At 36.4% G+C, this 25,162-nt stretch overlaps 1 protein-coding gene across 1 annotated transcript; it reads left to right on the forward strand.

Moving 5' to 3' along the window:
* The first annotated feature begins 833 nt into the window (after window positions 1-833).
* LOC116325020 (T-cell surface glycoprotein CD3 zeta chain) lies at window positions 834-24,516 on the forward strand. The gene is made up of 8 exons (XM_031745820.2): window positions 834-1,010; window positions 19,778-19,875; window positions 20,054-20,098; window positions 20,245-20,316; window positions 21,769-21,801; window positions 21,937-21,984; window positions 22,104-22,133; window positions 22,255-24,516. Exons 1-8 carry the CDS (start codon window positions 950-952, stop codon window positions 22,318-22,320), a joined length of 453 nt encoding a protein of 150 aa, XP_031601680.1. The 5' UTR covers window positions 834-949; the 3' UTR covers window positions 22,321-24,516.
* The last annotated feature ends 646 nt before the right edge of the window (window positions 24,517-25,162 follow it).

Genomic DNA, 25,162 nt, shown 5'->3' on the forward strand with positions numbered 1-25,162 from the left:
AAGTCTCGACTTGAACTTCTCTCAGCTTTGACACAAATAGCACAATTGGACTGAAATAACTACCAATGGGAGCAAAGGATATTGGTGCTTGATATAAGCTGGGGGTAAATAAATTGGAAAGTTATCTAATCAAACCAAGCCTTGAAATTTAACTATAATCAACTATTGACCAGACAGTCGTGTCCTCCTGCCATCCAGTCCTATTGCCAGCTGCAAGTGAATCTTTTTATATATGAAGGGAACTTTACGGTTTGAGGTAGTGATTTTGAAATACATTTCACTGGCTGTACATGTCAAGTGTAGATGTTGTGTCAATTTTTATGAACACAGTTGTTGATTGCACTAGTTGTGGTACTTGACTAAATCCTGGGTAAAAGTCCTGACAAAGTAGTGGTGGCAGAGAGACCATCAGGAAACCACAGTTTGTGCTGCTTAGTTTTTACTTGCTGTTTGATTTGGGTTGGGGACTAAAACCACTTGACTAAGATAAAATAAAGGTCATGGTTTAGTACCCAGCACATTAAAATGTCTTGAGTTTGCACTCAAAAGTGACAACCTGTAAGTGAAACCAATCTACACAGCCTCTAGCATTGAAAAGCAGCCGTTAAAAGAAAAAGGGTGATGTAAATAATTTAAACAAAGAGTGCTTCAGATTTATTTTAAAGGATTTACTCTCAGTTACATAACCGTCTAAACATCAAGAGCATGAATAGCTGGCAAAAGAAGAGGCTGAATTTGTTTTTCCATGTGTGCTACAGAGTGTGTTCATGTGTGGGAGAAAAGTTGATGTAAGTGTGTCGCTGAGTGTCACCTGGCACAGCAGCTCCTCACCACTTCCTGTTCCACATCGAGGCAACAGAGAAGGAAGATACAAGTGTAGTTCAGTCATCTCATTTCATCGCTGAAACCAGTTTGAAGAAACAACGTTGTCTGGGGATATTGGTTCGGGATGGCGCTCCAGATGTGGATATCTGGCCTGCTGGTCCTCGCCTCAATGGTCTCCCCGGCTGGTAAGACCCCGAACACACTTTGCAGTTCTACAAATAGATTTGAAATAGAAGCGTTGCAGAGGCATCACTTCCCTTCTGAAAGCAAGACAAAAGTTAAGACAGGTTTTTAAAAATAGTTTATGATTAGCAGAAACATGATACGAAATCAGACCTAAACTTGGGTTTAATCCTGCTAGCTTTATTGTTTTTTAAATGCTGATTTTGCAGAAGCTAAGAAAAAATATTATAGTCTCAGTCATGAAGCGATTGTCAGTAGGATATGGTTGAATTTTCAGAGCAGTCACAATTCAATGCATTAAATCAGTTTTCTTAATCGACAAACAAAGTGCTAACCCTCAAACGAATCTGAAAATTAAAACAAAATACCAACTTTACTTGCATAGATGTGTGTCTTCTACATAAATAACCCCACATATCTAACAGAACAGCATCTACATAAAACAGATTTAAAATGTTTTCAAGCAGCAGAAAATCTTAAGCTGAACATGCCTGTAGTGGAGAATTCTGGTAGCCATGTTGGATTCTGTATCGTGTTCGTCTCGACACAACCAAACAAAATTCAGATTTCTGTCATTATTTTAGGGGTAAAAAGAAAATTTTTGTCATCTAATGACCAATTTTACATTTAAAAACTACAGTGCCATTAGCTAGCCAACACTATAAATCAGAAATGTTCTGGTGTCGATGCATCCGATTATCACGCAAGCTAATCTGCGTAGATTACCTTTAAAAAAAGGCCCATCATTGCCTAAATAAATAAGATATCTGACCCCTCTGTTTTTTTTTTTAAATGACTTTTTATACTCAGAAGAAAAAGTTTATTATGTAACTTGAACCTGATAGCTAAGCTATCGGCTAACATCTACATCCGGACGTCGACTAATCAGTTCGTGCATGCTGTCGAGGTGTAAAAATGACACATAATGCGTTAATCTTTCCTTCCAGTTTGTTTAAACTCTGACTTTATTATAAATATAGACTTTTATATTCATAGACTTCTTTGGTAGAAGTTTAATCAAGTTAATCAAACTCATGTCACGACACATCTGAACTGAAGTTGGGCAAAACTCAATGTAACAAATGTACAGTCTCACTCAACAACAGGTTTATGTCTTACACTCGTGAAAAAATAACCCAAAAGGTTATCCGCATCTAGTTTGCAGAGTTACATACCAGAATACACTATAAAAAAATCAACCAACTATAATTGAAGACATTACATACCAGTTGAGCCCACTTTAAGGCCAGATTAAAGCAATTACATTGTCAAGCTTTAAAGCCAAGTTTAGACTATCAAAAGTCCAGTTCAAGCCACCCAAACTTTAAAGTAAATTTTGGAATCAAAATATCTTCAGCGCTTAAAGTACAACTCAAACCCAATAAATGAATTAATATACAAATAATCGTAAAATTAAATTGAACAAGAGTTACCACAGGATTCATTTTTGAAGGCCCTGTCAAAGACTTCCAGGTCGTTTGGAGTACAAAACATAAAAGCATTTTCTTCTAAACTCAGTGCGAACTTTAGGGACCAGGTTTGTAGGGATGCAGAGGGCCCGTCAAGCACAGAAGTGATAGTTTCCCATTAAAAGTTGTATAAAATAAAATATACCGATTATCTTAAACTAAGGCCTGGAGCCATAGATGCTGGTCTAGACCATCAAATGGCCAGTTAGATCAATAACATACAAGTGTAAAGCTAAAAATAAAGTGTGTCAAAATTCAACTGGTTAAATATAAACTGAAACAAATAAAATGGAAAAATTTTTGATCAAAAAACATTTTTCACTGGTTGTACCAGTATTGATCACAGGAAACAATTAAAAGCATTGCATACCAGTTGAGACCATTTCACGTAGCCTTTCACAGGCGTTTACGTAAAGTAAATGTTTAGAGTTTACATAATCAGACCTCCAGTTTATTTAGGGTATTAAGTTGATTTAATATACTTGAGCTTGAACTCTTTTTGAGAGTAAAAAAAAAAAGGGGGGGGAGGGGGGGGTGAGCAATAAATAAAACAATATAGAAATAAATCTAGATAATGGAGCCGATTTAGATAGACATAGAAGTACAAGGTTGGTAATCATAAATTTAATTTCACTAAGACTTACCAAAAAATGACATTCTGGAAACACTGTAAAGACTTTCAGGTGTTTGGAGCACAAATACTAAAAGCATTTCTTCCAAACTCGGCGCGGACTTTAGGGAACAAGTTTGTTGGGACCCAGAGGACCAGTAAGGCACAGAAGTGATGAGAGCCTTGAAAGCATTAACACTGGCCTTTCATTATCAAATTCTAATGTAGGTCATCCACGGTCTAGTGCCATAGACAACTGTCTAGACCATCAAATGACCAGTTTAGAACGTTAATGTACCAGTCTTAATACAAGTCTCAACAATTAGAAAAAAAGAACTTAAACCAGCAGCGGTTTTCAGCGTCAGTACCAGTTTAGACAGAAATCCAGTTCAAACCATTCAAGATCCAAAGCCAGTCTAGACTATGAAATGACCTGTTTAGCGCTTTAATAGATTAGTTTAAAGCTGATAAGTGTGCGCCAAAGCTAAGTATTAAAAGCGGTCTCAAAGATTAAAAAGAAAACAGTTAAACAAAAAGCTTTTTTTTTTTTAACTTAAGTACCAGTTTAGACCACAGGAAATCCAGTTTAAACCAACTACAATTGAAAGCATTGGATACCATTTAGACCATTAGACCATTTCAAGCTCAGTTTAAAACATTTACATTTTCAGACATTTAATGCTAGTTTGGATGATCACAAATGTAGTGCAAAGCCAAAAATAGCCCTAAATCAAAGTTTAGGGCATTAAATAACAAATTAAACAGTCAAAAACAAATTTAAGTCGTCTAAATATTGATCGCTAATCCGGTGTAGGCAGATCATGCTCATTTAAAATAAGGGACCAATTCGATCACGTGTTTCCTGGACCCGAATAAAAGAATAGAAACAGTTTAGGAAAACTAAACGAAGTAGTTCCTCAAACTGTGGGGTGTAAATATATATGTGTAGATGTTTGATTCTAACAAAGACAAAGGGCTAGAAAATGGAGAGTTCCTCCATTTTACAGGTTGGTACACCACAGGCAGCAATACATTTTCACACTTTAGAGCCATTTCAAGAATATAGTAACACAGATAAAAATCACTTTACCATCACCTTCCTCCGATGAGCAAATAAAGTTGAGAATAAAAGCTAAAAGTAGAAGGGAACATTTATAGCTCAATTTTCAGAAATCACGTTTGTCGCTTTGGTTTTTATAAAAAAATGAAGTTTGTGCAGCAGCACCATGAGACGTGTAGTTCAACACTTGTGGCTTCAGTGCTTCCTTAATAAGCGCTATATTGCGGCACGATAAAGGCATTACTTAACACATAAAATCATGCTCGTTAAACAAAGCATTTTCTTCACTAAACACATCCTTAATTCGTACAGTAAGCATTAAAACTGCTCAGTTCACATGTTGTAATGAGAATTAGACTTTTGTATTTGGCTGACATGGTTATTAAATGGCTAAGTACACCTCTGAAGTGAGAAATGAGGGTCGTTTTTGTAAGTTAGGGGACAAAAATTTAATTTTAGAGTTAAAATAAAGGCATGGCGCGTAGCCGTTTAAGACTTGCAGCTTATACTTCCTGAATAGCTGCTGTCTCTCAGCTTTAATGTCAGATAAAAATCACACTTCAAGAAAGACACACCCAGACCACAGCACCACCTTATGCTGGCTTAGTGTCCAGTATTTTGATATTTGGACCGTATCTGGCACACATCCACGCCTAACTTTGGTATAAGTGACCAAAGTATCCCAGATTATTGCTAAATGTGTCTGCTATCATGATTTAAATGCACTTTGTGTGAGTTACAAGACATAAACATCATTACGTTATAATAGCATGACCAAGGAAGGGCTACTTTTTAATATATGTTCAACTCAAGAAATCAGTGTCTTCTTTGTAAGTTAGGGGCGAAAGATTACGTTTCAGAATTAAAATAAAGGCATAAACTGCTGCCGTTTAAAACTTGCGGCTTCTATTTCCTGAAGAACTACTGCTTTTCAGCTTTAATTTAGATTAAACATGTAGTATTACTCTTAAACGACAACACAGACAGACCACAGTAACACCTTATATAGGCTCAATGTCCAGTTTGTTATTACATTTGGGCCACATCTGGCACACATAAGTGCCAAACTGTGCTAAAAGTGCTAAAAGTGATTAGCAAATTAGGCCTAAATCTGTCTGCTATCGTGATTTGAATGCACTTTGTGAACTTTATCCAAAGTAAACAGCATTTAGTTTTGATGACATGAACGAGAAAGGTTTAACTAGGACCTCAAATGTTCAAACTGAGGAATGAGGCTCTTCATTTTGATATAAGGAGCAAAATGTAAGATTTAGAGAAGTCATGAACTTCAGCTTTTTAACACTTGTGGCTACAGTTTCCTGAATAACTGCTGTCTAACCAGTATTAGTGCTGTTCATCACATGCACGGCCTGTTTAAAAATAATAAAATGGACTTTTGAGCAATTTCCTGGACCAAGCCAAATGTGGTCCGCATGTGAAACTGGTTTTTGGGCCACATATGGTTTTGTCTGCCTGATTCAAGGAGCCACAGTTTTACCCAATGAAGGCCTAACAGAGTTGTGAAATTTAGACAACATCTGGCACACAAAATGTTTTCTAGTACCGTAATTGAGCTCTAGATGCCGCGAGCAGCCAGATTGGATAATAAACAGCAATAAATTATGATGACATCCGTTTGGCATCTGAAACTTTTTATTGTATGTTTAAACCGAGAAATGAAGGCCCTCTTTTCCAGATAAGGGGCAAAATCAAGATTCAGCAATGATATGAAGTGCAGCTGTGTAAAACCTGTGGTTTCTGTTTCCTGAATAACTCCTATCTCTCAGCTTCATTCGACATTAAATGTGTAATAATCCAAACTTGCTCTAGTCAAACATGATAGGATGAAAGATTTTCTATGGGACTTTCTGGGTGTTTGGGCTACACCACAGGACCTTATAAAGGCCAGACGCCAGGTGTGCTCTAACAGTGGGGCAGAGCTGCTTACAGCTTTGTAAGCAAAGCATTTGCTTACAGTACTCAGAGTTGCCCAGATTAATGCACTTCGTGAGCTTTACATAAAAAAAACAGCATTAAAATATAATGACCGAGGTGCATTACATGTTACATTAGCATCAGACGATTAGCTCATATGTGCAGTTTTCTGTTGGCAATTGGGCAGTTTTTTTTCTTGGGCCCTCAGACAGTAAGTCTGCATGCTGCAAAGCAGCCACAAGTCTACCTTATGTAAGTCGTATTGTGACAATTGGGCCTCGTCTGGCCTACAAGATATTTTACAGAGCAGTATCAGAGCTATAAGCGCCCACAGTAACCGACGTTATGTCCAAAGGTGTAGTGTTAATACTTTGTGTGGTTTGCGCAAAATAAACACCATTCAGTTTCAATGACTTCTCAAATAGCATCTCAACCCTATTAGCGTATATTTAAACGGAGACGAGAGGGTCTTTTTTGATGTAATGATTTAAATACACCAACATGTTGGCAGCTCTGAAATATTATTAAAAGAGAAGGTGTAGAGTCAACTGTATGTATCAGACTTTTTAAAGGGATTTTTTATTGTCATTTTAATGAATTAAAATTGAAAGACTTACAATATCCATATTAGTTTGCATGGGTTGGTTAGGTGCCTCTTGGATTAGTATTTTTCCATTTCCATTTACTTCTAAAGTAAGTTTAGACCATTAAAAGATGATTTAATAACAATACAAACAGGCTTCAAGCTTGAAATAGTCCTCCTTGTAAGTGTCTGAGGTCTGAAGGTGCCAGTGTAGTTGTGTTTTGTAGTTCAAGAGAAATAACTGACCACAAAAAGTAAAGACCCCCACTTCAGGAAGCAGCTTTGTGGTTTCTTTAGCTGTCAAAAGCGTGTTTCCCTAACTGAGCTGTACCTTGGCTCGATGTGGTGGCCAGAGAGCTGCACAAGGCGCAACTCTCAGCCCCCGCTAAGGAAACACCCCGGTTCAACAGAAGGTTTAAAAGAAGTGCAAAAGATGACAGAAAATGCAACTCAAACAAAACGGCTATACTAAGCAGATGCTCAGCCTATTTTTACTGGTGTACTTTCTAGGCCCAAAGTGAGACAATGAGCACAGAGTAGAGGTGAAAAAAAAACCAAAACAACTCAGCATACATATATAAGAGAGAGCGGTGAGATGTCCTCGATTCGTTCAGGTGTTCAGATGCAAACTGCCAACTCTGACACCACAGCAGCATGTTTGCAAGTACAGTTCAGGGTTTCTCAAGCTGTGAGCATCTAACTGCCTTGGTTTTTAAATGCCTTTAACAAGTAGGTCTCATTGGCATCGAAATCTTCTTTACCACAGAGAGCTGTTGTAAATGCAACCAAAACAATGAAACAGCAGTGGCCATTAATTGGAAGGTTGGTGGTTTGATCCCTGGCTGCTCCTGTCTGTATGCCAAATGTTCTTGGGCGAGATGCATCTGTTGGAGTGTGAAGCTTGTTGTATAAAGAACCTTAAGAGCTCAGGCAGAATAGAAAAGTGCTATATAAGAACCAGTCAATTTACCACAGACCTATCTGCAAATTGTTCCTTGTCCAAGGTGGAGTTTTACCCACATCATTCAAAACCTTGAGTGCATTACATCTGAGACTTCAAGATAGTAACTATCTGAGCTGAAATACAGACAGCGAGCTGGAAGTTAACCCATATTCGCTTTACAGGTATTTCAGTGAGTAGTCAATGCCAACTCACCAAATCATAATGAAGGGTTCATGTTTGTAACGAACCTTAGAAATGCATAGCACACTTGATAAAAGGTCCTTAAAAGTGTGTATCACTATAATCAGTAGCAGGCAGGAAAGTAGCTTACGCAGATTTTTACTTGTCAAAGTCAAAGTCAAATTTATTTATATAGCACATTTAAAACAACAAGGTGCTGTACAATTAAGATAATTAAAAGAAATGAAAACATGGGGAGACATAATTATTGTGGCAGAGTGACTTGGCATAAAAAATTTAATTTATCCCTACAATAAACTCCATTCTGTATTTTATCAATGTATACACAGAGAAAAGCATCTTAACTATTCATATGCTTAAATGATTTTGCAAGTGCACTTTTTTACACTGAACTTTGTTTTGTGGGCATTTGGAACCAGTTTTAACAGTTTTAACTTCAGTCCGAAGTTCTTGTACTTGCTACAGTTTAGAGAGAGAATCACATGTATAAATAACAGCATCATTAATATAAAGGTGGATTTTTTATTTGGATGTCCTTATCCAGATTTCCATGGCTTGTGGGATAAGCAGATAAAACGGGAAGTAATTATTTTCTGATTGTTGTAAATCCAGGAATGCAAAATGCAGAAGTTCCCATTGGCCTTTGGTGCATTTTGCTTTTAATTCACTTTAGCCGAGCTTTTCTCTGCTTTGTGTAGACTGAAATATTATATTGTCTTTTTTTCAGATTAAGGCAAAATCTCAGAAACACCTTAAAGGAATTTGTTTAAATTTTGTACAAGCATCATTTGGGCGTAAGGGGTATCCACAGAGGGACCAGCACTATAGAAATGACATTTGGCAACTTCAAGCAGCAATGGGGAAAAATAAAGGACTCAAAGTGGGCAGGTCCTGACCTTTCTTAACTTCAAGGCAAGCAGTTGAAGTGATTACCACTATCAGTGAAGGTGGTAAATATGTTAGGGGGTTGTCACGCAACTGGAGCCTGTAATGTCTATTAGTTACCAACTGTCAGTGGCAAACTGACACATGTCGAGTAAATCGCTTCCTATATTGATGCCCCTTTAAGCATTAACCAATTAGAATTTAGTTGTTGGCAGTTACAATGCACTGAGATCTCATAAAACGCTCAGCGTTACCTATTGGAGTCGGCCCAACACTATATGATGTGCATTTATTCAACTGTTTGTTTGGGTTTTTTTAAAGAGCAGATTAGCTTAAAATGTCATGCAACTGAAAACTGAAAAGAAAATTATGTTGACTTTGTGGGGTATGATCACTTGACTGCAAAACCGCTCTCGCAAGGACAAACACAGCTAACAACTAATCTTCAAGAGGATCTGTTTGCTCATCACAAAATCTGGAGGAAGAATGAACGAATCTTTGGATGTTATTTGAATATTTTGCCTTGAATATTTCTTTCTTTTTTTTTTTTCAAAACTGTCCCCTTTCCTTTTTCTTAAGCAAACCTGAACCTGCCTGCCACACCCTACAGTGACCCACATAACCTGAGCCATTCAGCTGCAGTGCAGAAATATGCTTTGATTCAGTGAATATACTCATTAGAGTATAACTTGCTTTCAAGCAAGTTGGCTATTATCTCAATCACATGCGTATATATTTCTTTCTTAAACTGTGTGTTACTTTAATTACAACAGCTGTTAAGTTATTTATGGATTATTCTTTGGTGGAGAGGAGTCGAGGGGCTCTCACTCTCTTTCACACTAGGCATTTGACATCTCTTTTTGTGGTGTTAATGTTTTGCCGTTTTCTCTTTACGTGGCATAATGGAACACAACTGGGGGTAACTAAATTAGAAGGGAGTTAAGGTGGGCAGAATCTGTGGCCCGCATCTACCAGTCAATGAGGTTAGTGCCTCCCATGGCAACTAACAATGATGGCTGCAAATTTGGACAGCTTTGTGCTTCTGTGCTGGTACCTGGTCTTTGTTTAATGGAAATGTGTAGAACCAGTTAGATATAGAACGATTTGTGGAAACAAGTTTTGAGAGGTGCAGGCAGGGGTCCGTACGTCAGCCTTTGGAAGGATTTTTAACTCCTTGATTGATTGATTTTGTTGACTGGAGGCTCTAATTCTGTTGTCTTGGCTTGAGTTGAATTAAACAGTTAATGAGTCTGGGTTTTTTGAAAGTGGTGCCATAGCTGTTTGCTCTGATTGTGTTCTTTTATCATAAGTTTGAAGCCCAAACTCACAATTGAACACAAATTTTAACCCCCAGAGCCAGCCAGTTTAACTGTGTCTTGTAGGCTAAAACTAGGCAGTGCTGCTGTACAGGAAGCTCAAAGGTGATGATTTTGATCTGTAAATGAAAATGTGATCATTTCTAAACAAACAAATGTAACTTTGTTTCAACTATAAACTCCTGAGAGTGAAGTTTCTCTGCCTGGAGACAAATACAAATCTGACCGGGTTTCTCTGGTTTCATTTTTTCAGGGGAACACCTGAACACCTCATTTCTGGAGGTAATAGAAATGAGTCAACAGGCATGAATGTAAACGATACACTGTGAGGAGATTTTCGGGTTTAGCCTCCTCAACTTTGCAGTAACAATGAAAAAAAAAACAACAGTGGAAAGAGCAGCAAAGACTGGGTGACATATAAAACCCAAAGGCAGTAATTGTAGTTTCTGCTTAAATCGAAATCATGTGGATGGAAACATGACTCTTATCTGGTGAAGATCATTTATTTCAGAGAGCATACAGGAAGCCTTAGGAAGAGACGTAATCTTACAACATGCACCTTATCTTTGATTGACAGCACTCGGGCCACGCCCTTTTCTTTGAGCATTAACTACATCGCGTCACATGCTCTTCAGGTCTCCTAGAAACGACATCCTTTTTGCTAAAAGCGACAAGCTGGATTTTTAAAGGCGACCTCGGCCTCTTCATCTCTCTACTTTCATTCAGGAAACTGTCGCTGCTCTCAGAGTGTTTGAAGTCTCGCGTCTGTCAACACAACCAGCGCTGTAATATGGCTCAAACCTTTTACCCAGTCTGAACTGTTTCGCAGGCAGAGAAGCAGCCATCTGAGAATGAATGAATCCTAACAGAAGTCTGATCTGCTATCAGACATCTACACATGACACGCTGTAACGTCAGAGCAAAACTGATTTTTCCACCTCCTCACTGCTCTTTACTGTAAATGTTCATTTCACGTTTTAATTTCTGTTCCGGCATAAATGAAGATAAGTCTAAATTTAACAGCTTCCAAATAAGTCTGTCAATGAGTCACGAAAAACCAGCCAAACATTGTGTTTCTACTTTTCTGTTTGCACTAAAGATTCATTTTAAGAGGTTTTAGCTCCTCAATGTTGCATGAAAAAAAGAAATAACTCATAAAACAACAATAATAAAAAATAATAGGACCTTCCTGCTCAAAATTGCCTTTTGGTAAGACAAGAAATGCTGAGATGCTAAATATTGATCCCATTGCTCCATCCATCTTCTTCTGTTTGTGTGATACAGGGTTGCAGGAGAGCTGGAGCCTATCCCACAGAAAGCAAATATAACATGAAAAAACAGCTCATTAGATGGAGAAAATAAAGAGAAAAAGGGAAATAAAATAAAATAAACTGTAAAAATCAGACTTTAACCCTTTCATGACAACCTCAATCGGTTTTTTCTTAAGTATTTTTATTCATCTTTAGGCATGAAAAAAGGTTTTTTGAACTTCATTTTTAAACATGTATTTTTCAAATAGTTTTTTGCATGTCCACTTAGGTGGACAACATCACCTTTGGGGTGGGTGGCAGGGTATGGAGTGCCACATCAGTGTCCAGTGTCGTGGTTTATGTGCAAGTACACCATCAACACTGACGCAAATACAAACAGCCTTTGAATAGCTGTCCACTGTAGTGACCACTATGCATGAAAGGGTTAATACAACAAAGTGGTTCTATAGAGTAGTCTAAAGAGCTTGGAAAGAAAAGCATGTGGACTTCTTTAAGACGCTTTTCTTTCCAAGCTCTTTAGACTACCATGACCTGGATGACTGAGAACCGTCACAGACATATTCTATAGAGTAGAATTATGAGCTAAATTTAATAAAACAAAGTAAAAGTGGATTAAATGTCTCAACCCATGCTGTAAAAAAACATTTCAAAAAGCCGAGCTGACGTTAATGTTGAAGTGTAATCGTTCAAATTTAGGAGCCGTTTCCTGTTATTTCTGCCCATTAGAGAAACAAAGTTGTCTTTATTGCTCAAGTTTCGTTTGGGCGAAGGCCAGAACATCTTTAAGGGACACCATTCTTTTGTGCATGCAGAAAAAACCCTGTGTAATGTACAGTAGAAGTAAAATGGAGGTGTACAGATTGTGTTAGTGGATTTCCTGCCTGAGAAACCGGTCTGAGGACCTGCAGGTCAAGACCTCAAGGCTGCGATATCATCTGCATCGAGCACAAACAGTCCACACGATCTTCCCCCTGGGCCTCTGTTCTGCTGAACACCTACACGTATCACATATCACCTTTATCAGCTGTCGGAGGCAAAATATATGTCACTGCAACCCTGTGATAGGTCCAGCGTGCCAGGTTGTTGGTAATCTGAAAACTTCATCTCTGTGTGGTCATGCGGCCGTGGGAGTACATGGAGTTGCCGAGTGTCAGGCCACAGTAATCTGCTCTGTTTTAGCTTCGCTTGGATTTTACTGTCATATTTATTTCCAACAGTACCGACAAAACAAACCAACAGCAATCTCTCACTCATATCAAGTGCACGGCAATCCAGTCACAAAGTTCACTCTGAAAAGACACAGCAAACATCTAAAAATGTACAACCATTCAAATGAAACCTGTTTATGACAAACAGTTCTTCAAATTTCCTTTAAAGTAGATCCAGACCCTCTAACACCCCTATTTTCTTTAACGATCGCTTTTCTTTCTGGTGGAAACTTGACGTTATTTGTCTTTTTTCATTGGGGTCAAGTTTTAATTCTAATTGTATCCCTCAGCATCCAAACCACATAGAAACAGCTTTGGGTTGAGTCTAATTTCTTTAGAAGAGCGTTTGGATGGTCCTGACCCTTTAGCCTCTCAGCATTTCTTCGATTTTCATTCTAACTACTGAACTTGGCAGGAGTCTGAGCACAAGCTGATTTCCAATTCTCTGGTCAGATTTCATTTCCCAGAACTTCGGTTAATGCGTTTAGAACCTAATGTGAGCTCTGTAATGAGTGCAGTGGAAATAGATTAGAAACTCTGATATGATGCCCTTTCTTAAACCCTCTTTTATGTCATTAGCAATTGTTTGTAGGCGTCTAAGATGTAAATTATGTTAATTAGCTTTCAGAAAACTTAGATCTAATGCTAGATGCCTAAATAAACACGTTTTAATTTGTCTGAGTTATAAAGACTCCAGTCTTTCACAGCCTTTCTATGGTTTTGTGTCTGCATATAAATGTCCTGTAAGAGAAGAGGTGGTTTTAAAAGATAAGAATCTGTGTGTGGCTATTCAATAAATACAACATAATCAACCTCAGCTGTCCAGTCTAATCATACAGAAGTTCTTAACTGTTTTTTTTTACCAGACGGCTTTCACCAGCATCAATGGCACGGGGCCATTTGTTGGGCAACTTCATTGGCAACTGCCTTGTTTGGGCCACTGACTGAAATGAACTTTCACTATTTAGTATTTCTATCCTTACAGTCAGTATTTGTTTTATTTCAGCAAATATGACTTTTGAAATAAAAATGACTTTTATTACAATGAAAGTGATTTGATTGACTGTGTGGATAGAAGATGTAGCTGCTTCCATTTGCTGGTTTGTTTGACGCAGCGACAGCGCAACTGAATTAAGGAGCTAAAATGAAAGATCGCTGCATGCAGGTAAACTGATATTTCAATTAGGCAGATTTGTTGTAAACCTCGACAGCAGCCAATTCATCAGGGGTTAGTCTAAAGAAGAGCTTAGTATTTACTCCACTTCTTTTATTCTTAAGGTTTACTTCTCATTGTTTTTGGTTTTTCTGCTGTTTTATAACACTGATAAATTATTCTGTATTCTTTTAGATTAAGTTAGCAGTAAATAAAATAATTCTACTAGTTTTTTGTGGGCCAGAAAAAGTCTGATTGCCAACTGGAGAGAAAAAATGTTATGCTGAATGCTGCAAGAAATTTTTAAAACATCAGTATTTAACAGACTCTTGACTTTTTAATCTGTATTGCTTTGTTGTTTTAACCACGAAGCTTTGCTACTATTTTTATTCTTGTACAGTTTTAATGTTGCAATAATTGCGTAAGAAGCTATAGGTTAAGCTGAGTAAAGCTGAGTGTTTCCATGTTGGCTCAGGGCATTTACTGCAAATCAGGGCTGTGTTGTGATCCTGTGGTTGAACAGCAGATGCAGGAAACCTGCTGATGTTGCACTCACGGACACTCTGTGATGTTGGGATCCCTTACGAGAGGTTGTGATGGAAAACTTTGCAAAGCCAGTTTTGTGAATGGTGTCTGTGAATGTTTCTGATGAGTCACGAAGAATTCGTGTAAACATAAAAAATGTCACTGATCTTTCCGCTGATGTGTCAGTCATTCAGATTAGACAGACCGGGTGTTTCTTGAACTGTTTTTAATGCAGTTTCAGTGGAAACTCCTCCAGTTCTCCTCTTCTTTACTGTCATTTCCCTTTTAGGAGAAGTAAAAACAAATAACAAATGGACTAGTTATAAAGCAGTTTAATGCAACTCGTTTAAAAGCTTTATTGAACCTTTCTTACTGACACAACAGGCATAAAAACCATAGAAACAACCTCTAAAAATATCAAAATTTTAAGCTATTATTCAAGTTTTTCTAATTTACTGAGTTATACAGAGCGGTGTTTTCAAGGTCATATGTACTTGCAAAAGTGACAGAGGTGTGTTCTGAGCAGCTGGGGGCATTTTATATACTAAAATATGATGATTACATGAATTATGAAGTCCTGATCTTTACTATTATACCAGGAGGTAATCACTAACTTCAGCTAACAGAAACAAGAATTTAGACATATGAAGGGTAAGCGATTATGTCCATCAGATATTAATGCAAAGAAAAAAAACTCAGTCCTCCAATAAATCCACATTATGAAACACATATGTTTACTTTACTTTATCTTACGGTTGTTCTTGTATGATGAATACGGTTGTTCTGATATACTGAATAAAAGACAGATTAAAGAGCTCAGAATATACTTGTACTTTTAGCACATCGTAAAAGAATTTCAGCTATATTAGTTGGCTTCTTCAGAAATAATATCGCTCATATGTGATGCGATTTTATGTTTGAACCGTGGCCTGGGTTCATGTCCAGTTACAAAACTGGTATAAATATTTAAAACAGTACTTGGAAAATACATCACTTGCATTTGTATTATCAATTTTCCGAATGTACCGAGCGCTGACTCTTAAAATGATTTGGAAAAGACAGTTTTTAACATTTTCTAACAACATATTTGTCTATAATGTTTTAAAGCGTCCTTCTCAAAAATATATGAATGCAATTTAGTTTGTAAAAGCTGATGAGAGTAAGTACACTTTATGGCCAAAAACATGCATTTCCACGCCTTTCTGGTCGCAGCCTACTTTTCTTATTTGGGTCGGCCCGTTGAGTTTCTGTTGGAGTAATTAAAGCAATCATCTGCTTTAGTCCAAATTATATAAAATAAAACTGTAGCTCCTGATCCTGATCTTCAGTAAATTAACGTACCCCATTATAGTGTATTGACTATACATTATACATAATTATGTATATCATGTATTACTTGTTTGACCACCAACTTAAACAGCGCAATGTCCCAAATCCTTCAAAAACACACTGATGAAAAAAAAGGTGCAAACTTTTTAACTCACTATTTTTTCACTATTCAACATTTTGTCTATTTGTGGTGATTATATGTGAACTTATGTTCGAGGTGTATGCATGTGTACACATTTTTAAAGGTTTTACTATGTTTATCATATACATACATAATGCTGACTGTATTATATGTATTATACATAAATATATTCATTAGATTTTTTGTAACGGAGCACCAGAACAGTACTGCCAGCACCGCTTTCAGTCACTCGTGGGTTGACATAGCGAAGGTGGTACTGTGTTATGTTATAATATTACGCAAGCTCAACAATGTAGGTACACTTCTCAAGTAGATATCTTTAGCTATCTTACATACCATAAATGCTTATTTTTTCATTTGAAAATAATTTCCTATAATGATGGTAACACTGACGTCTGGATTTCTTATAGGAAAGATGGTCTACACAGTGACCACATCATATTTGAATTATTAGAACACTACCTGCATGCATATACTACTAAAACCTAAATTCCTCTGCTACTAGAACTACTACCCCACACAAAATGATCAAACAACATTTGAAAAAGTACGTCTAAAGAACACGGTCTCATATGAAGTATTTCTAATTGTCTGCAAGTTTAAAATTAAACCAATTTAAATATTTCTTCCAGATATTTAAGTCTGTCTGTATTTATAACTATATCTTGCATTAAGCCTGCCACTTACAGAACTACCTGCATGTGTGTGCTTAAACTGAAGCGTTTTTCAGGCAGGTGGGTGACCTACTTGCACGACGGTAGTTAGTGTGACTTCATCAAAACAGGTATATTACTGGAGTTTACCTATTTAAAAGCAGGCCTGGCACATGTTTTTGCACCTAAATTGATGCATCTTTAAGCAGGTGTGGTGCTGAACTTTCTGTGCATACCTTCTTCAGCTATCATTTCATTAGCAGCCACATAATGAATATTCAAACTTCAATTTAAACTTTTTAAAAAAGCAGTTGTGGTACAGAAAGTATAACCGCATTAGTGTAATATTATCGAAACACTATTGTAAAGATCTTACAAATCTTTATTTAGTTGTAACGAGCTGACGTTATGACATCTTCAAGCAAGCTTATGTTAGAGCTACCTGTAAGTGTGCGCTTACAGTGAAGCTTCAGTGTAAGCGCACATGTTTTTGTACCTAAATTGAGGCATCTTTTTAAAGCCATAGTGGTGCATGTGTATTTAAAGTGCAACGCACGTCCAAACTTTAATGCAGGATTTTATGAAAGCAGGTCTGAAACAGATCTACTTTGTGTGTGAGCTTACATTGTACATTTTTTGAAAGAATACTGGTATCGAGCTGCATGCACGACAGTAGTTGATGTCACGTTATCAGACACATAACTGTTGGGCTTTGCTGAAGCCATTCTGTATCGGAGCCTTGTGTGTCTTTATTTAAAAATGTAGCCTGCATGTGTCCACTGGCATTATGACTTTATGCACGCTCATTACAGAGCTACATTTCTTTTTAAAGCCATAGCGGTGGAGAACTTCATGTGCACGTGCATTTAAACTGTCACTTTATAAAAAGAATTCATAAGCCATGTTCAAACTTAAATTAGTAGATACAGATCTACTGTGTGTGTGTGTGTGTGTGTGTGTGTGTGTGTGTGTGTGTGTGTGTGTGTGTGTGTGTGCCACCTACAACTGCATATTTTTTGATGGAAGTCTGGTGCAGAGCTGCATAAACCGGTTACCTGCGCTGACTGTAGTTAGTGTAACTTCATCACAGCAGACATACAACTGATATAGTTTACCTTTTTAAAAGCAGGCCTCGTATATGAGTGTGTGAAACTGAACATGAAACTGTACTGTGCTCATCAGATTAAACCCTAACCTCGACCACACACACACACACACACACACACTCACACACATACACACACACACACACACTCACACACGGGCTTCCTGATGCGTATATTTTCAGTTTATCTTTGCTCTTATCTAACCAGACGTGTTGTCAGCTTAAAATGACCATGAAATGGAACGCACAGTGAAAGGAGGCGTTACAGCTGTGATGTGGGCTTCCTCTCAGCTTCAGATGCAGAAAACTTCAGGTGGATCTTTATGAGGATGAACAGAGTGACACTCAGCTGAAAATTGTTATCTTTATTGATTAAGAAAAAAAAAGTTTGAGCATGCGGTTTAAGCACCTATGAGCTGATGTTTTCATATCATCACCATCGTGATGTAGGAAAGCGACTTTTCACTATTCTCTCATAGTTTCTCAACACAAAACCATAATTCTGTCTGACCATTCAGTTAGAAATGGGAAAGCAGAGTTTCTTTATAAACGATGTTGATAGATGCTGGCTCTAAGCTCATAAGATCACTGATTAAGGGCAAAAACCGTTTCCTGGAAACTGAAGATAAGAAAAAGACGAGGAGAGGGCTTCAAACCACACAGATGAAGCAGTTAACCTCAGAAAAAATGTGACCAAAGATAAAAATATATCTCATTTACAGGGTTAGAAAAAACAAATTGACGACACTGTTGATTCCTCACACGTCAACATGCGCTTGGCCAAACTTCATTTAATACTTTTGTTTTTTAAATGAATCTTGTGTATGTGCACGCGTGTGTGTGTGTGTGTGTATCTTTTGTTTGTTTTTTTTGTTTTTTGTGTGTGTGGGGGGGTGGGGGGGGGGGTGTTAATGTTTACAACATTAACTGTGTTTGGTGGATTAACCTTATTGTCACAGTGAATTTTTTCATGAAACACAAATTTACAGCACATTTCAGCGCTCTATGATAACAAACATTTGATAACAATTACAGAGGTACGTGAGTGGAGTTTAACCTGTTTGTCTATCTGAAGTCTGTCGAGTGTGGTGTAAAATTTGAAGGTTTTAAACTCCATCTTCATTAAATTGAGCTGCTTGTTTTTCAAAGAAAATGCACAGAGTTCACTAAACTTTGACAAAAAAGAAAATGCAGCAACTTCGCCGTATTTTCTCATGAGCTACGTCTCCTTTTTCTCTCTGGAGAAAATATGTTCTCACCAGAATCACATGACTGACTCACATATTTTTACTGAAACTCAACAGCCCACTCCAAACAAGAAATTAAAATAATACCACATACATAAATGGAAAACAGCCTCCATACAGTTTTGGCCAAAAACAGTAATCACCAGGTTTTTCAAACTAAACACTGCTCGCTTGTTTGTCTGTCTGTTTAGCAATACAGTTAAAAGAACAAATGGCAAATTTCTGCAAATTTCTAATTTACTTTGGTGGGAAAATGCTTCTTTATGGTGTGTTTTCTCATAAATCACTTCTCTTTCCTGTTGGTGATGAATGCCACAAGAATCACATGACTGATGCTTGTGTCAGTTACGTGGATAGGAGCGTGGCAAAGTAGAAATGCATTTAGTGCACTTTTAGTCAAACGTGTCTCTATACACATCTTTATAGAGCAAATTCAGCCAAACTTCATCACCGTTTCTACATTTCTTTGTATTTATATAAACAACGTGAATCAAAATGAAACGTTGCCAAAGGTTTATGGACAGTGAATTATTTTCTTGCGTATTTTTTGTCTCGTGAAATGCAGTTTAAGAGCGACTCTGACCTGTTTAAATGTTTAATGAGCGGCTGTGATGTGAGATGAGGCTCTGCTGCATCTTTCGGCTATACAGACACACACCGACACAAACACACACGCCCACACTGAACCACACACGAACACACACCTGTCAGTTAATGAGCCACAGCGAGCACTCAGCAGCAGCTGAGGAAACCGCCGAGCTCCTTCACACTGACACGCTGCACAAACAAAGGCTGTCGACTGCTGTAGCTGTCAACCTTATTTTTATTCAGTTTTAGTCAAAATGATGACATTTTTTCGTCTATAGCTTTATTTTAAATAATCTTTTATCAGGCACGCAGGATTCACAAACAAAAACACATAGGAGCCCAGACATTTTTCTTTACATTTTAGTGAAATGTGGAAAATTTTACAATGTTCAAAGCTTGAATAGAAGCTTAGAAGTTGTAACAACAGTTTATGAACTGTTACCAGTCATTTTTATTGTGTACTATCATTTTATTGGGGCTCTTAGTTGAACACAGAACTCAGTCAAGTTTGTGTTTCCTCTAACCTTTGAACTCTGATCTCCACAGAGGCGATGAACGTGTACGACCCTCAGCTGTGTTACATCCTGGATGGCTTCCTCGGCATTTATGGCCTCATCATCACCGGCATGTTTATCAAAGAGAAGGTGGGTTTGTTTGTTTTTAATATTTACTGCTGATTCTTCAAAGGAGTAAAACCAGATTCAAATCCAATTCTCATCTCTGATTCAAATCAGACCTGTTCAATAATGACTCTATAGCCTTCTTACTTCACACTCCACAAAAGGCTGTTTTTGATTAACAGTCGTTTATATTTTTCTGTAGTTCTTCAAATCGAAAGCGAAGATGGAGGAGGAGGGCTTATACAGTGTAAGTTACTATCACCTAACACCATAAACTGCTTGTTAGCCTATTTTCACAGATTTTAAGTGTGAATATTGGCATTGTACTGATATTAGAATGGGGGTAACTGTTAATGAGGAGAATGATGTGGATTAAAACATGTTCTTGTTCAGGATCTGAAAGGTCAGGATCCAGGTACTTACGAGCCACTGCGAACAGGAGACCCCGAGAGTGGACGAGGAAGAGTAAGTCTGCTATTCTCATACAACACATCTAATTATAGTACTGAAGTCAAATGTTTAAATACAAAAGACAAAAAACAAATTTAGAATGTTTATAGGTTTGATTCCACTTTTTTGATTCTGGAGGATAAGGCTCAGTGTTGTCACACTGCTTTCATCATGGATCGCCACCCTGCAGTAGTGACTGTTGCTGAGAGAACCTTAAAGTTTTTCTTAAACTTCTCTGAAGTTATGTACAGTTTAATAATTCCCGGTTCATTCAAAATTCCCAGATCTTTAAGACCTCATGGACACGGCGTTTCAAGTGGTAGAAACGTATCGTCACTAATCCCATTTCCTTACCTGAATGATTGAGCATGCATTGAGATTTAATGTAGTTAATTAGATAAGATCAACAAAATAACAGAGCCTCAAATCTTCTGCTAGAACACGTGTAAAAAGAACAATCCTGAATCCTAAAGGAAGAACATTAGAAGAACAGTGACAAACTAAAATACTGGAGACAAACTGCAAGAACTCTCAAACTGTATACTTTATAAAGAAACCCTGAACCACAAACCTGTGAAAAACCTAAACCACACCAAGAACCACAATAAACGCAAAATCTTGAGTTTGTTGTTGAGTACTCTAAAATAATTATTAGGATATGTCCTCAAGAACAAATCTAAAGAACAACAAAACAACTGATTTGCAGTAATTTTAAAAGACTTGTCAATATCTGGAAGATGTTTGAAGAACACTAAAATGCTTCTTAACCACATGGAATAAATGCATGGATCAAACATACACCTGGGAGAAACTGTGACAAACTAAAGTGGAATAGGACAAGTTCGAAAGAATTCATTAACCACGGACTTCTTAAATAAACCCTGTTCAGAGATCAGGAAGAAGAAAAACCCCTGAAGAACCCAAACCATTTCTGCAAGTAGTACAATTAATTGTACAATAACCTCAGCAAATGAAGTTCAGAAGAACCTAAGTCGAAGATTATAAGAATAATTGAAAAAAAATCTTTGAGCTTATACTGTATTTGGTAGTTTTTGCACAAGTGGTTTGGGTTCTTCGGTGGTTTTTGTGCTTATTGGGTTCATGTTTCCCTAAAAAATAAAACAGGAACCATGAACCAAGACAAGAACAATGCAATAAAAAACCCCAAACTGTTAAATACTTAAAGAACCGATCAATTTCAAAAACACTACAGGCTCCAAACCACCTGAACAAGAACTACAATAAATGTGAAGTATTCTTAAGAACTCGTAGATTATGTCCAAAGAAGTTTAAAAAAAAGCCAAAGAATGGTTTCTCAGGAATCTTAAAGACTTGAAATTTGTTGAAGAACCCTGAATTCCTTCTTAGAGGTTATCCTTAAAGAACCCAACAGAGGTTCTCTATTTTAAATTCTATTAGAACCTCCTGACTTAAAATTGCACTTGTGACTTCTGTTCCTTTCTACAGAACCGCAGGGTAGCTGATGACGCCACGTACACGGTAACAAGCAATATCTTATTATTATTGTTATTATTATTGTTATTCTTATTAACTTTTTGTAAACACAGAACTCTTGGAAGTTTGTGTACTAACACAGAAAACTCGTATCTGAACCTGTTATATTTTTAAATTCAGGGCCTGAACAAACGCACAGATGGAGAATATAAGGAGCTTCCTCTGAAGGTTTGTAATGAATGACCGAAACAAAATCGTCAGTTTCTCACTTCTTGTTTAGCGTCTACGTAATTCAATTCCATCAACGAAAAGCTGATTTCTAATTATTTACACTGACATTTTTACAGCGTCCAAAAAAGAACGAACAGGTTTACCAGGTGAGTGTAAAAGCTTCATTAGCTTTAAAGAGATAAATCAAAATTAACCATATCACTTGAATATAATTTTGTGATTAAATGAAAAAAAAACTGACGATTGATTGATTTTGGTTACTCTTAGGGTCTGAGTTCGGCCACCAGGGACACCTACGACTCCCTTCAGATGCAATCGCTTCCACCTCGCTAAGAAGCAACCAACAAGCCGCCAAAGAGCCGCTGATGAGCCCCGTCCAGACGCTCCAGAAATTATTCATGGGAATTTTCACACCAACTGAGAACAGCTTGAGAATCTTTGTTTTACTTTGAAGATATAAAGGTTTGCCAAGTTTATAATGAGTCTGTAAATGGACTGAAAATTTTAGCCTTTTTCAGACTTTCTATTTAACAAAACATCTGGAAGGTCTGCTTTCCATCAGACTTCAAAGTGCATTTAAAAATGGTCTTTTTAATGACTTAATGTCCAATATTTTACAAATATTTTTACACATTCAATAGTAATCAACTGAGATGCAACTTTTCATTATTTTTTTACATTAGTTTTTTTGTAGTTTTAGAGCTTGACATTTTGAAGTATACTAGTACATAAACAGTTAATATCTGGTGTCTATCTGACTGTAATGCAAATTTAAGACCCATAACGACAACATAGTAAAAAACAGTACGACATGTACTGGAATTTAAAACAAATTTAAAATATGAAATACATTTTTGTGCTTAGTTTTTCATTCAAATATTCATATTATGTTGTGTAGTACTATGAAATCTTTTTATCTGCTTACAACTACATTACAGTGATTTATAAAACATTTATTAACTAATTACTATACAGTTACTAGACAGTCAAATAATCCCAATTTTTATTTTTATTCATTTTACTTATTGTTTTATTTTTTTATTTGTTTTTATTTATTTGTTTTTTACATAAGGTTACCCTTTGCACATTGTATTAAAAACAAATCAAATTAGTTCCTAGTTCAAACAATAATTCACGAGAGTTTTCAAGAATTCCAGGATTCAGGAATGTTCTGGAAATCAGAGTTGCAACGATTTATCATTTAATTGATTACCCGATTAAAACAATGTTGAATTCTTTTACATTTTTAACACATTTTTAGATTTTGGATTAATCATCGGTGTTGTCGGATGTAATAACTGGTATTAGAGGCTTGAACATATGACATATTCAACCTCTATAAATTTTCATATTCAGGTAATATAAAATGCTTACATGATTATTTCTGAATCTATATTGAGTATGATATGACCTGGTTCTCAGTATAAAACTGTAAACAAACAAACTGCAGTTTGTACCTTGTTTACATATTGTTGTTTAATTTGACACAGTCATATATCAGGGTATTTGTTGTGGATTAAAAGCACAGTTTAAAGATTTAAAAGGCTGAAACACTTTTAAAACTGATCCAAAGTGCATTTGTGAGATAAAATAATGTAGAACTTACTTTATGATTTGAAATGGAGATTTGCTTCTTTTGAAATGCTTTCAAATGTGATAAAGATCCTTAAAAATGGTTAAATGCCATTAACACCAAGTCTGTCTTAAATAATGAACATCTGTAAAATTTAAAGCTACACTAATGTGGTGTGGAAGACAGATGTTTCACAATATTCCTGAAAAGAGTTTGGTGCCGTTTCAGTGGACACTCGAGGAGTTATTTTCCACTGATGTATATATTAGGTTGTAAAATAAAAAGATATCAAAGAACTTCAGTCTGCACTTAGATCAACACAGAAAAACTGTAGTTTTATTTCTGCTTTTATATTTATCATCTAAAAATGATGAAGTCTTGAGTAACATCTGGAGAATCACAGCTGCAAAGGAAGAAAGACCTCAGGATTGAATCAATCAATGTTCATTACACGAGTGATGGCAAAATATGAAACGATATGAAATATGAAAAAAATGTAATAATTTGAAGTATGTATTTTGAAATGTTTCTTCATTTGGTCTTGTTCACAATAAAAGACAAAAAAAGCTTTCAAAAGAGCAATAAAAACAGTAAAATAAATGAAACAAAAATGTTTAAAAAATGTTCAAAAGCTTATTATTATCATTATTTACCGTTTCAAATTTCTGCAATAATGAATGGGCTTCCACACTTTTCAGGTCTAAGATTTAGTTGTAATTTTTAAAAGAGCACTGCAGCTTTAAGTTTCAATATTTTTTGCCTTGTCCTGTATAGAGTTATTTGTAGTTTTCTGTGTTCATGTATTTTATCTGATGTGTCAGATAGTTTGCATGGAAGTTTGTTTTTTTTCTAACGTTATGTCTCTCTGATATTTTCCTGAGAAGTTGTACTGCAGTCAGTTATTTTGTTCCTGTATGAATATATTTGCTTCATTATTAAAGTTTGCAAAACTCTGAGTTTTTTTTTCTCATTTCAAAATGTGTCATAAATAAAAAAAATAAATAAACGTGAGAGTTTTCAGAGGACCTGAAGATGAGATGCTGGATGCTTCTGCCACCTGATGGACAGACATTAAAGCACATCTCTGAACAAAAACAGCCTTTATAATTAGTTTTTCACTTTATGATGAAAAAAAAAAAACTTATCCCCTTAAAGTCCATTAAATCTAAAATTCATAATGATGTGATTAATGGATTAATGGGTAAATTAAAGAATTTAATGGATTAATTACATGTAAACCATTAAAAATATTTCTTTAAAGGTCTTTATATGTTTAGAAAAAGGTTGTGGCTCTTTTTTGGTAAATAAAAATAGCAGAAAAGGCTTGGTGACAATAACAGTTAAAGAACCTTTATTTTTAAATAAGCTTAAAGTTACAAGTGAGGTTTAAATTCATGGGTTACCGATGATTTTAAAACACATACATATTAAAACTGAAGAAATGAAGGGCACTTTAAGGTATAAATTAAGTACAAGTATAGCCCTTTATTATATATACATGTATAAATTCCCCTCTCGCCCCTGCGGGTGGTCTATCCTCCAAGCTCAGGTCCTCTAACAGAGGCCTGGGAGCTTGAGGGTCCTGCGCAGTATCTTAACTGT

Source organism: Oreochromis aureus, linkage group 23, assembly GCF_013358895.1.
Source record: "Oreochromis aureus strain Israel breed Guangdong linkage group 23, ZZ_aureus, whole genome shotgun sequence".
Lineage (NCBI taxonomy): Eukaryota > Metazoa > Chordata > Actinopteri > Cichliformes > Cichlidae > Oreochromis > Oreochromis aureus.

Coding starts and splice junctions, on each gene's coding strand:
- LOC116325020 (XM_031745820.2), top strand. CDS start 950: ATGGCGCTCCAGATGTGGATATCTGGCCTGCTGGTCCTCGCCTCAATG. Junction 1,011..19,777: donor CTCAATGGTCTCCCCGGCTG/GTAAGACCCCGA, acceptor TGATCTCCACAG/AGGCGATGAACGTGTACGAC. Junction 19,876..20,053: donor GCATGTTTATCAAAGAGAAG/GTGGGTTTGTTT, acceptor ATTTTTCTGTAG/TTCTTCAAATCGAAAGCGAA.